This window comes from Chrysochloris asiatica, unplaced genomic scaffold (assembly GCF_000296735.1).
Source record: "Chrysochloris asiatica unplaced genomic scaffold, ChrAsi1.0 scaffold00037, whole genome shotgun sequence".
NCBI classification, from domain to species: Eukaryota; Metazoa; Chordata; class Mammalia; order Afrosoricida; family Chrysochloridae; genus Chrysochloris; species Chrysochloris asiatica.
Window position 1 is genome coordinate 16,610,326 of NW_006408555.1, and position 12,492 is coordinate 16,622,817.

General features: G+C 41.0%; 1 protein-coding gene across 1 annotated transcript in view; it reads right to left on the reverse strand.

Moving 5' to 3' along the window:
- The window catches only part of HYDIN (HYDIN, axonemal central pair apparatus protein), a 402,001-nt gene that overhangs the window by 37,067 nt on the left and 352,442 nt on the right, over window positions 1-12,492 (reverse strand). Inside the window, exon 71 of the mRNA XM_006860316.1 lies at window positions 6,539-6,704. Within this exon, the coding sequence (XP_006860378.1) occupies window positions 6,539-6,704 (166 nt within the window). The remainder of the gene's footprint in view (window positions 1-6,538; window positions 6,705-12,492) is intronic.

Genomic DNA, 12,492 nt, shown 5'->3' on the forward strand with positions numbered 1-12,492 from the left:
TCAGTCACTTTATCTCGTTTCTGGACATGTGCAGATATGGTCATCTGCTTCTGTCTTTTGGGCATCTTCAGGTGTTATCTGTGGACTTAATACTGAGATGGGTATGTATTTTGGTATTTTTTATGCTTTCTGAATGTCTCCAGGTAGATGTGATCAGGAAATGAGCTTCCTTTTTCACTCTTCTTCCTGAGAAGTTTCAAGATACCACTGTTGGTCGTTTTGATGCAATTTAGGATTTAATTTTCAGTCTATTTCCGCTTTTGTCTGCTTGTCCCACTCCACAATCCCCATTCAGGCCTTTTTTCTAGTTGGAAACAGTTCAGGGCTGGCTATGGCCATTTGGTTTTAGTTAGAAACCGTCTCTTTAAATTTTGAGGTGATCTGTGTGCATGCGTAGTAGAAACCTCCGAGGGTGGGGCTGGGGTGCCCACTCGCTCAGGCACCTCTATAATCACCAGAATGGAGGTGCGCAGACAGCAAGGGACCAATGAACCATACCAAAAGAAAGGAATGTCCACACCTTTATCTCAGCGGTTCTGCCAGGCGTCTGTGGCCACTCTGATCCTTCCCCAGCTTGGTCTCACCCAAGATGGTGGCTCCTGGAGCAGCCAAGTGTCTCGGACTAGAAAGCAATAGATTTCTTGCTTCTGCCACAAATTCCCCCAGCTGTGAGTCTTCCAACCTTCTAAGTATTCCTTTATATGTGGTTCAGAGTTCTGGGACCAGCCCCTGAGCCTGCTTGGTCGGGTATTCTGTGTTGTTGTTGGTGGAGCTCTTTACTACACGTCCACCTGATCCGCCATCTTTTTTGTTCCTCAACCCTGTGTATTTTTGCCTATGTATAACTGTTGACATACCGTCCCACTGCACTGTCATCTCCTCATGGCATCTATTTGAATCTCTACAGCACTTCCTGGGGTGCTTGTAAATGCTCACTGTTTTACTAATTTACCAAATTCCACAAACTGAACAGAACCCTTAGTAAGGAAACTTCCAAACTTTGCTGTTGGGAATAGGAACTACTATAATTTTAAGAGGAAATAATCTGAGAGTATCTATTAAAATGCCAAATACACAGGTCATTTGATTTATTAAACCCACCTTTGAAACCTCACCTATTGATAGAGAACAAAAGTATGAGGATGTTTATTGTAGCATTAATTATGTGGCCAAAAAATTGGTTATAACCTTTATGTTTTTTGATTGGTGAATTACTGAACACATTTTGATATATACACACCATGGATTTACTAGTGTTCTTTTTTTTAAGGTTCTTTCCCATAAATTGTTTAAAAAATATATTTAAAAGCTGACTAAAAGAACATGTAAAGATTTCTCTGGAAGTATAATACTGTCTATGATAGGATAATATCCAAAGGAAAACCAGCTAATACCACTATTATTCAAATTTACATAACCACAACTAAAGCCAGTGATGATGAAACTGAAGAATTCTACCAAATTCTTTAGTTTGAAACTGATCAAACATGCAATCAAGATATATTGATAATTCCTGGTGATTGGAATGTAAAAGTTGGAAACAAAGAAGAAGGATCAGTCGTTAGAAAATATGGCCTTGGTGATAGAAATGATGTTGAAAATTGCATGATAGAATTTTTGCAAAACAAATGACTTACTCACTGCAAACATCTTTTAAAACAACATAAAAGACATGAACTTCACTAGATGGAATACACAGGAATCAAACTGACTACATCTGTGGGAAGACAATGGAAAAATTCCATATCATCAGCCAAAACAAAGTCGGGGCAGACTGTGGAACAATCAATTGCCTATATGCAAATTCAGGCTGCAGCTGAAGAAAATTAAAAGAAGTCCACGAGAGCCAAATTATGACCTTGAACATATCATACCTGACTAAGGTACACCTGATCCAAGCCATGGTATTTTCAATAATACCATATGCATGCGAAAGTTGGACAGTGAATAAGGAAGACCATAGAAGAATTGATGCATTTGAGTTACGGTGTTGGAGGAGAATATAGAAAGTACCATGGACTGCCAAAAGAGCAAACGAATTTATGTTGGAAGAAGTATAGCCAGAGTGTTCCTTGGAAGCCAGGATGACCAGACTTCATCTCTCATACTTTGGACATATTATCATGAGGGACCAGTCACTGGAGAAGGATACCATGTTTAGTAAAGTGGAGGGTCAGAGAGAAAGAGGAAGACCCCCAGCGAGATGGACTGGCACAGTGGCAGCATCAATGGGCTCAAATTTAGTAACACTTGTGAGGCTGGCCCAGAACTGGTCAGTGTTTCATTTTGTTGTGCAGGGGGTTGCTATGAGTCGATATCAAATAGATGGCACCTAACAATAATGAATGATATAGAAAACATCAAAAGAAGATGGAAGCAACCTAGATCCAGAGGGCATGGAGGAAGGTAGAGTCTCCAGTGAGTGGTGTCCAGCCTGTCCAGGAAGGGCTGATGAAACAAAATATAGCTGGGTCTCTTGTGATGCAATGGTGAATAATTGTTATCAGGACTGATTGTGAGGGTTGGAAATCTAAAGATGGACATTTTGTAGCAAAGAGGGGAGTGATTAACTTATAAGTCTAGGAGCGGAGGACCCTGGGACCATCAATAGAGAAGAGCCAAGAGCAGAATCCTACCCAGAGAGGCAGAGAGGCCTGGGATGGAGGCAGAGAAAACAACGTCAAGAGATGGTGGGGCTGGGGGCTTGGGATCAGGAGATGGAAAGGGGCTGAGGACTGTGGTGGGTGGGGGTGCAGGCTTACAGGGTATACCCCTTGGTTGGGTGAAGATGCATGGACAGGGTGATAACTATGTCAATGAAATGATGGATAATGGAATGAATGTAAAGCTGATGTTCTCCCATGTAGGCTATCACACAATTCACAATAAAACATTAAAAAAAAAAAAAGTTAAGTAATAACACAAAAAACAAACAAAAAAAAGAAGATGGAAGCAATACACAGAATCACTGCACCAAAAAGAATTGGTCAATGTTCAACCCTTTCAAAGGTAGAATACGATAAAGAGCCAATGATACTGAAGGAAAGAGTCCATGGTGCATTAACGGTACTGGAAAAGAACAAGGCACTGGGAATTGATGGAATACAAATTGAAATCTTTCAACAAAGTGATGTGGTACTGGAGGCACTCACTCATCTATGCCAAGAAACTGGAAGAGATCTGTATTTGTGCCCATTCCAAAGAGAGGTGACCCAACGGAATGTAGAAATCATCAGACAATATCATTAATATCGCATGCAAGTAAAATATTGCTAAAGATAACACAAAAATGGCTGCAATCACACATTGACAGAGAACTTCCAGAGATTCACACTGGATTCAGAAAAGGACATAGAATGAGGGTATCATTGCTGACATCAGATGATTTTTGGCTGAGAGCAGAGAATACCAGAAAGATGTTTACCTATGCTTTATTGACTGCGCAAAGGATTTTGATTGTGTGGATCATGACAAGCTATGGAAAACATTGCAAAGTATGAGTACTCTAGAACAGTTAACTGTGCTCATGAGGAACCTGTACTTCGATCAAGAGGCAGTTGTTTGAACAAACAAGGGAACACCAAATGATTTAAAATAAAAAAAAGGTGTGCACCAGGGTTGTATTCTTTTACCATATTTATTTAATCTGTATGCTGAACAAATAGTCCAAGAAGCTGGATTATATGAGGAAAAAATGTGGCATCATCTTTAGAGGAAGACTCATTAACAACCTGTGATATGCAGATGATACAATTTTGTCTACTGAAAGCGAAGAGGACTTAAAATACTTATTGATGACGATCAAAGACCAGAGTCTTAAATATGGATTGCATCTTAATGTAAGGAAAATAAAAATCCTCACCACTGGACCAATAAACAACATTCATCTAAATGGAGAAAACACTGAAGTTGTCAAAGACTTCACTTTGCTCGGATCAGCCATCAATACTCATAGAAGAAGTAAAGAAACAGAAGGACATACTGCATTAGGCAAATCTGCTGCATTATAACCCTTTTAAAGTGTTAAAGAACAAAGATGTCAGTTTGAGGACTAAGGTGCGTCTGACTCAAGCCATGGTATTTTCAATAATCTCATATGCATGTGAAAGCTGGACAGTGAATAAGGAAGACTGTAGAAGAACTGATGCATTTGAGTTATGGTGCCTGCGGAGAATATGAAAAGTATCATGGGCAAACATATCTGTGTTGGAAGAAATACAGCCAGAGTGCTCCTTAGAAGCCAGGATGGCCAGAGTTCATCTCTCAATAATTTGGACATATTATCAGGAGGGACCAGTCCCTGGAGAAGGATATCATGTTTGGTGAAGTGGAGAGTTGGAGAAAAAGAGAAAGAGCTCCAGCGAGATGGATTGGTACAGTGGCGGCAGCAATGGGCTCAGGATTAACAATGATTGTGCGGTTGATGTGGGACTGGGTAGTGTTTTGTTCTCTGAGTCGGTGCCAACTTGATGGTACCTAACAACAATGACAACAAAGGAAAAATGAAATAAGATTTTTAAAATAAAAATCAGCCCATCATTTCCAGTCAGTATCGAATTTTATGCCTTTAAAAATAGTAGTTAATGCGCGTGTCTGAGGGGTTTCAAAGAATTCTTGGAAAATTTCTAGTATCTTTTAATTCCATTTGTCCATGAACATTTAGAAGCTCCCACGTATATATCTGCTAAATGTCCATGGTATTTTTAAAAGTTCAAATACTGATGCATGGTATGACTTCATGGACTTGTTAAGAAAACGTAAAATTACTAAAAATCTTTGTATGGAAATAACACATATTCCTTTGGTGTAAAGGGAAGGGTGGAATAGGATGAGTGAGGAGAGATTATTAAAATTTCTTTATATAAAATCACATTGATTATGTTATAAAGAAGTTACTGTTATAAATACAAAAAAAATAGCATGAAGTATCAAAAAGTGTGGTGACTTTGACTCTTTTCCTACCTTACAAGACTGTATCTTTTCCTGGTCACCTCAGAGTTTGACTAGCGTGGAAATTTACATGTGTTTAATGTACACACGAGGTAGTCTGGGTGGCGCAGATAGTTAGTGCCTGACTTACATAACAGAAAGTTTGGCAGTTCAAATGCCCTAGAGTTGCCTTGGAAGACAGACCTGGTGATCTGCTTCCAAAAAGACATAGTTTAGAAAACACTAAGGACTAGTTCTGCTTACTCTACGTGGTTGGTGTTTTTAAGTAGGTTCTGACTCATAGGGTTTCCAAAGAAGCTCTGGTAGCATAGTGGTTACGAATCGGGTTGTGAACCTTAAGGTCAGCAGTTCGAAACCACCAGCTGCTCCGCGGGAGAAAGATGAGGCATTCTGCTCCCGTAAAGACTTACAGCCTTGGAAACCCTGTACCAGGGTCGCTATGAGTCGGAACCGACTCCACGGCACATAACAACAACAATAGGGTTTCCAGGAATGACTGGTAGTTTTGAGGTGAGCAGTCTAGTGTTTATCCTACAGAACCACACCAGGATCGCCATAAGTTGGAACTGACTCAACAGAAACTCACAATAACCAAGTGTGTGTGTGTGTGTGTTAGATTTGTAGAGTTATAAGGAATCTGGCTATCACTTCCGTTATTTCCTGCAGGCCTCTGCTCAGACTCTCTTTGACCACTGTTATCAAAGTCCACTAACTGCTGTCATGCCGTTAGTCCTTAGCCCCCACCCCCGCATGCTTTCTTTCTTCCTTTTTTCTATCTGTATTCATTTATTTTCATCCTAAAATTGATCGATTTTGTTGCTATTGAGAATATACACAGCAAAACAAGTTTCCGATTCAGCAGCTTCTCCACATACAATTTAGAGACATCGACCACATTCTTAAAATTGTGCCGCCGCTCTCACCTCCATTTCTGAGTTATTCCTCTTTTATAACCAAAAACTCATTGCCCACTAAGGTTCACCCAACTTTATTCTTCTCAAGCATAAGTGTCAGCCTCTGACATACTATCAACTTCACCTATTTATTTTTTGGTGGTCTGCCTCCTATTACTGGATTATGAACATCAGGAGGGCAGAAGGGTTGTTTTGTCCACTGATGTATTCCCAGCCCACAGACAGTACCTGGTTCATACTAGGGGCTCGTTTATATTCGTGGAACTGAATAAACCCATGAAAGACTGCCAGTGAAACCTGATCATGGTGGTACAGATGAAGAAATAAACAGACCTCATACTCTGGGGCACAGATAAATATCTATGTCCATCCAGGTGCTAAAGGAACACGGTAAGGAGGATACTTAATTACATAACTACGGCCTGCAATCTTCAACATGGCTCCAAAATTTCCTTAGCTTGTTAGTGTTTGTATTTAAAAGTTACTTGATGGAAAATTGGTTGAGAAGTAAACATTTTGTGGTTTTGTGAAAGAAAGGCAGCAAAGCCCTGCAGGCTTCTGGAAGGTACCAGGAAATGTCCTCTACCCATGTCCGTTCCTACAGCTCACTGCTGGACCCATCATCCAGGTAATGCCAACTTAAATTTAAATATAAACAGACAGAGCAGACTTACCAATGAGGAGACAACTGAAGTTGAGGTGTGAGTGGTCCAGCGAGATGAGAGGATCCGTGGTTTTGCCTACCAGCAGGAAAGGGATTTTGATGTTATGTTCCGGGATTAAGAAAGTCCAGAATGATTCTGTGATGTCTAGATGCAAAGGCGTGAACTGGAATACAACCTAAAAAGACAATTAGGAAGAGACTGGTAAGAGGCCCTTTTAGTTTGCTTACTCCATGTGCTCTTAGAGCTTTGTCAGGGGCAAGATGGGAGACGTGAGCAGTGAAGCCCTGCCTTCTATATTCAGTGCCTGTACCAGTCTGTAGGTGAGGCTGTATCAACATGGCAATGTCTGTTTGTCCTGCCCACATGTCCTTTTATTATTATTATTAAAGTTTTTATTGTGAATTGAGTGATAGTTTACATGGGAGAACATCAGCTTTACATTCATCCAATCGTATTTCGTTCCATGCATCATCATTCAACAGCATTTGCATCCAATCCCTGTGTTTTTTTTTTTTTTTTAAATGTACACTGAAGCACTCAGGAATATATAACCATTCAAACAACCAAAAGGTACACCCTGCAAGCCTGCCCCCCGGCCATCAGCACACAGCCCCTCTCCCTCCCTGAATCTAGAGTCCCCAGCTCCATCTCTCCCCATCATCATCTCTGCCACCACCTCTGGTGCCATTGCTCCTCTGGATAGGGTCCCTCACTCTGCTCTTCTCCCTTGATGGTCCCAGGGACCTCCGCTCCTGGATTGCAAGATCAACTCCCTTCCTTTTGTTACAAAACATCTATCTTTACATTTGCAACATTCACAATCAGTCCTGATAGCAATTATCCACTATGAATCACAAGAGTCTTATCCCAATCTCCTTTCACCAGTCCCATCTAGACAGGTTGAAAACCACTCAGTGGAAATTCTACCTTCCCCTGCACCCTCTAAAACTAAGCTCTCTCTTGAAAACTTGTAATACAATCACCTCATGCCTTTATAGTTCCCCCCCTCCCCCCTTTTTGGGTAGTCAGTGTCTAAGTTGCCCATCCCTGTCAACCTTGTGTGCAGAGAGGGTGGGAATGATCCTTACTATAAAGATTCATCCCCTTTTTTAAAGCTACAACATTCATAAGTATAGGTCAAGTTCATCAAATTGTAGCGGATTACATTCTTTTCCCACTCTTCTTTCTTCCTCTAGTCGAGTTCTGATCATCCAACCATTGAAGCTAGATTAAATGGGTACTATATGCAAATATGGGCATTCTTGGGCTTCTCCCCTCACTTCATATCAGCTGGACACGTCACTCTCCGCTCTAGTCCTCCCCACATGGCCTTTTAAAGGAATCTATTCTGTCCACAGGAAATTTCAAAGATCAGCTCGAGAAGATAAAACCAAATATTATAATAAAATGTGCAAAGATCTGGAATCAGAAAACCAAAAAAGAAGAACACGCTCAGCATTTCTCATGCTGGGAGAACTGAAGAAAACAATTCAAGCCTCAACTTTCATTATTGAAAGATTATCTGGGCAAATTATTGAACAATGCAGAAAGCATCAAGAGAAGATGGAAGGAATACACAGAGTCATTGTACCAAAAGGAAATGGTTAATGTTCAACCATTTCAAGAGGCAGCATATGATCAAGAGCCAATGATCGTGAAGGAGGAAGTCCAAGGTGCATTGAAAGAACTGGCAAAGAACAAGGCACCAGGAATTGATGGAATAAAAATTAAAATCTTTCAAGAAAGTGAGGCGGCACAGGAGGCACTCACTCATCTTTACCAAGAAATTTGGCAGAAAACTATCTGGATGACTGATTGGAAGAGATCTGTATTTGTGCCCATTCCAAAGAGAGGTGACCAAACAGAATGCGGAAATCACCGGACAATCTCTTTGATATCTCATGCAAGAAAGCTTTACTAAAGGTAATACAGAAACAGCTACAAGCATACATTGACAGAGAACTTCCAGAGCTCCAAGCAGGATTCAGAAGAGGCCATGCAACAAGGGATATCATTGCTGATGTCCGATGGATCTTGGCTGAAAGCAGAGAATATCAGAAAGATGTTTACATGTGCTTTATTGACTACTCAAAGGCTTTCAATTGTGTGGATCATGATAAGCTATGGACAACATTGCAAAGTATGAGTATTCCGGAACACTTAATTGCGCTCATGAGGAATCTGTACCTGGACCAAGAGGCAGTTGTTTGAACAAAACATAGGAACACTGAATGGTTTAAAATTAAGAAAGGTGTGCGATAAGGTTGTATTCTTTCACCATACATATTCAACCTGTATGCTGAGCAAATAATCCAAGAAGCTGCATTATATGAAGAAAAACGTGGCATCAGGATTGGAGGAAGACTCAGTAACAACCTACGATATGCAGATGATACAACCTTGCTTGCTGAAAATGGAAAGGATTTAAAACATTTACTGATGAAGATGAAAGAGCACAGCCTTGGGTATGGATTACATCTCAATGTAAAGAAAACAAAAATCCTCACCACTGGACCAATAACCAACATTCTTACCAACTGAGAAAAAATTGAAGTTGTCAAGGACTTCATTCTTGAATCAACTATCAACACTCACAGAAGCAGCAGCCAAGAAATCAAATGACATATTGCATTAGGCAAATCTACTGCACAACTTTTTTAAAGTGTTGAAGAGCAAAGACGTCAGCTTGAGGACTAAAGTGTGCCCGACTCAAGCCATAGTATTTTCAATAACCTCATATGCATGCGAAAGCTGAACAGTGAATAAGGAAAACCATAAAATAATTGATGCCTTTGAGTTATGGTGTTGGGGGAGAATATTGAAAGTGCCATGGGCTGCCAAAAGAGCCAGTTGATCCATTTTGGAAGAAGTACAGCCACAGTGTTCCTTGGAGGCCAGGATGGCCAAGCTTCGTCTCTCATACTTCGGACATATTGTCAGAAGGGACCAGTCACTGGAGAAGGATATCATGTTTGGTAAGGTGGAGGATCAGAGAAAACGAGGAAGACCCCCAACGTGATGGATTGGCAAATGTCAGCATCAATGGACTCAAGTGTGGCAACAGTAGTGAGGTTGGCCCAGGATCGGACATTGTTTTGTTCTGCTGTGCATAGGGTTGCTATGAGTTGGTACTGACTTGATGGCACCTAACAACAACAACAACAATTCTGCCCACAGTCTCTGCTGCCTATGTTGCCATATTGTGTATTATGTGTTTGGATGAGTTGCCACCAGTCTCAAAGACACTCCACATCCTGGGCAAGGCTCTGGCATACAGCCCACTGAACAGCTGGGTCAAGCGGAGTTTACTGTCAGAAATTTGGAATTTGAAAATCAAGTGGCTGGGCCAGCAGGCTGGCTGATGGGTTAAAAGTCTCATCAGGATGAGGTGAGTCAGGACATGTCATAAGCCATTTGCTAAGTGAAATTACAAAGAACATCTCCCTCCAATTCAAATAAGAAGAGGAGAAGGCAGCAAGTGGACACAGAATGAGGTGGATGAGTAGAGAGACCTGGAAGTAAAGCCAAATTCCCAAAGCTACCCCTGGCGCCCCCCCCCCCCCTTTTTTTTTCCCTTTGCGCTAACTTTAATGTGTCTCTTGGTATCTCATCAAACCTGACTGGAAGATCAGTAGCATTCAGCCAGAAAAGAACCTAGCAGGTTTAAATGCATAATCAATGCCGGTGCCAAGAGATGATGTAGGAGAGGTGTTCCAGAGATTGTATCAGCTCAATGATGTGGCCATAATCCAAAGACCAGCATGACCCTGCATGAGTGGATTCTACAACTTGCCTCCCTGAGAATAATCAGGAAGCATCTTAGATACATTTCTAGGCTATGGAGGGGAGCAGATCCCAAGAGGACTGTGTCGGTGGTGTACCCAGGCCCTTGATCCTGTCACGTTTAACTGAGGACTTGAATATTGACAACATGCAGAGGTCAAGAACAAGTGGAGACTGTTGTAAAAAGTTAAGAAAAGAATTTCTTGTTTAAATGAAACACTCTCTATGATGGTTACCAGGGGCCGAGAGGTTGGGGAAAGGGAATTATTCACGGGGTAGAGGGTAGACACATATTAACATGGGTGAGAGGACAGGCAATATACAACAAGAGGGAGGTTGGCAGAGGAAAGATGAAGGTAGCAGGAGACACAAGGAGGAATGCAAGAGTTAAAGAAAACTGAGGTAAATGGTAGCATAGTGGTTACAAGTCAAGTCGGGCTGCTAACCTCAAGGTCAGCAGTTAGAAACTACCAGCTGTTCTGTGGGAGAAAGATGAGGCATTCTGCTCCCATAAAGATTTACAACCTTGGAAACCCAATAAAGGGTCGCTATGAGTCGGAACCAACTTCACAGCATATAACCACCACCACCACTGTTAACTATTGTTGATACATGGAGGGGATTGTAATCATTGTAATGAAGTAAAGTATATGATTTGCTGAATGTACAACTGATGATCTGCTCTGTAAATGTTCACTCGATTCACAATAAATTAAAAAACTATATATAGAATCATGTAAAGAAATCAAGCAAAATATCCTAATGATCTTTACTGTTGTGGTGGTGGTGGTAGTGATGATCTTTATTAGGGTACACAATTCATTCAACCAATAAATCTTGAACCCTTAACTGAGTTTCAGTCATTGGGCTAAGCCAGAAGCTATGAAGGGGAAGAACAGATAAAACCCCTGCTTTCCTTCACTGAACAAAATTTAGAGAAGAATGCAGACAAGTAAACAGCAACTACTACTTGATGGAGTTATAACAGCAGAAATGCAGGAAAAAGATGTCAAAGAAGACTTTGCTGTAGAATAAGCTCTGGACTGCTAACTTCTAGGTCAACAGTTCAAACCCATGAGCAATACCTCAAAAACCCTATACAGGGTCATTGCAAGTTGGAACAGACTCCACATCACTTAACAGCAACATTGAGTCCAGAGAGTGAGTGGGAATAGATAGACAAATAAACGGGGGAATGGAAAGGCTAGTTATTCCAAGCATAGGAAAGGAAGCCACAGTTGGTTTATAAAACAACTTCATCTTACAAGGAAAGAGACCTTTAGTGTTAATCCTTATCTACTTTTCCCTTAGATAAGTCTGCAGTTAACCCCCACTCTGAGGGCTATAGCAGGAATGAAGTTTCTGAAATTCCTGGAATCTTTCACATGCCCCCAATCCTATAAATCCTTCTTCCCTTTTAACCTCCTTCCCCAATCCTATCAATCCACATGTTTGGAAGACATGTGGTCCCTCTGCCTCCTGATGTACATTAAACCTTGCACCACCACACAAACACCCAAGTGGAGAATCACACATAGGCTTTGTTTGGTTTTTCAAGTCTTAAAATACTGAATTAGCTACCAATGTGTAAACATGGGGAGACTGACATCGAAATGTGGAGTTTTTCTTTCTTCTGGAAAACATGGAAGAGTTGGGCCCGTGTGTCTCTGTGGTAGTTATCTTGAGGGAAGTGCTGTGGCCAGCAGGTTCTGTGTCCAGTGCTACTTGTCATTGTCCTCCTGACCTGCTTCATTCACTTGTGTGACTTTCCTGAAGACATTTGGATTTGTAGTTTCTGTTTCATGGGTTTATTTCTGTAGTCAAGTTTCTCTGTAGAATTTTCTAGACATCTAGAACCCATAGATCTGTTTCAGCCCACCGTCATTTAGAAGTAAGTAAACATTTAGAATAAAGTCACAGAAAGCAACATCATTTTCCTGTTTTGTCTTTTGGCCTGTTGTGGTTTTCATTGTTGTCAGCTCCTTGGGCAAAAAAACCAGTAATTCTTTATTCCGTGCTACTGTCTGAGTCCTAGAGTCCCTGTACATTGGTGTCTGGCTCCCTTTGCTTTCTTTCTTTCTTTTTATTTAATGTTTTTATTTTGGATTGAGTGAAAGTTTACAGGGCACATCATCAGCTTCACATTCAACCATTCATATAGCTTGTTTCATTACATTGAT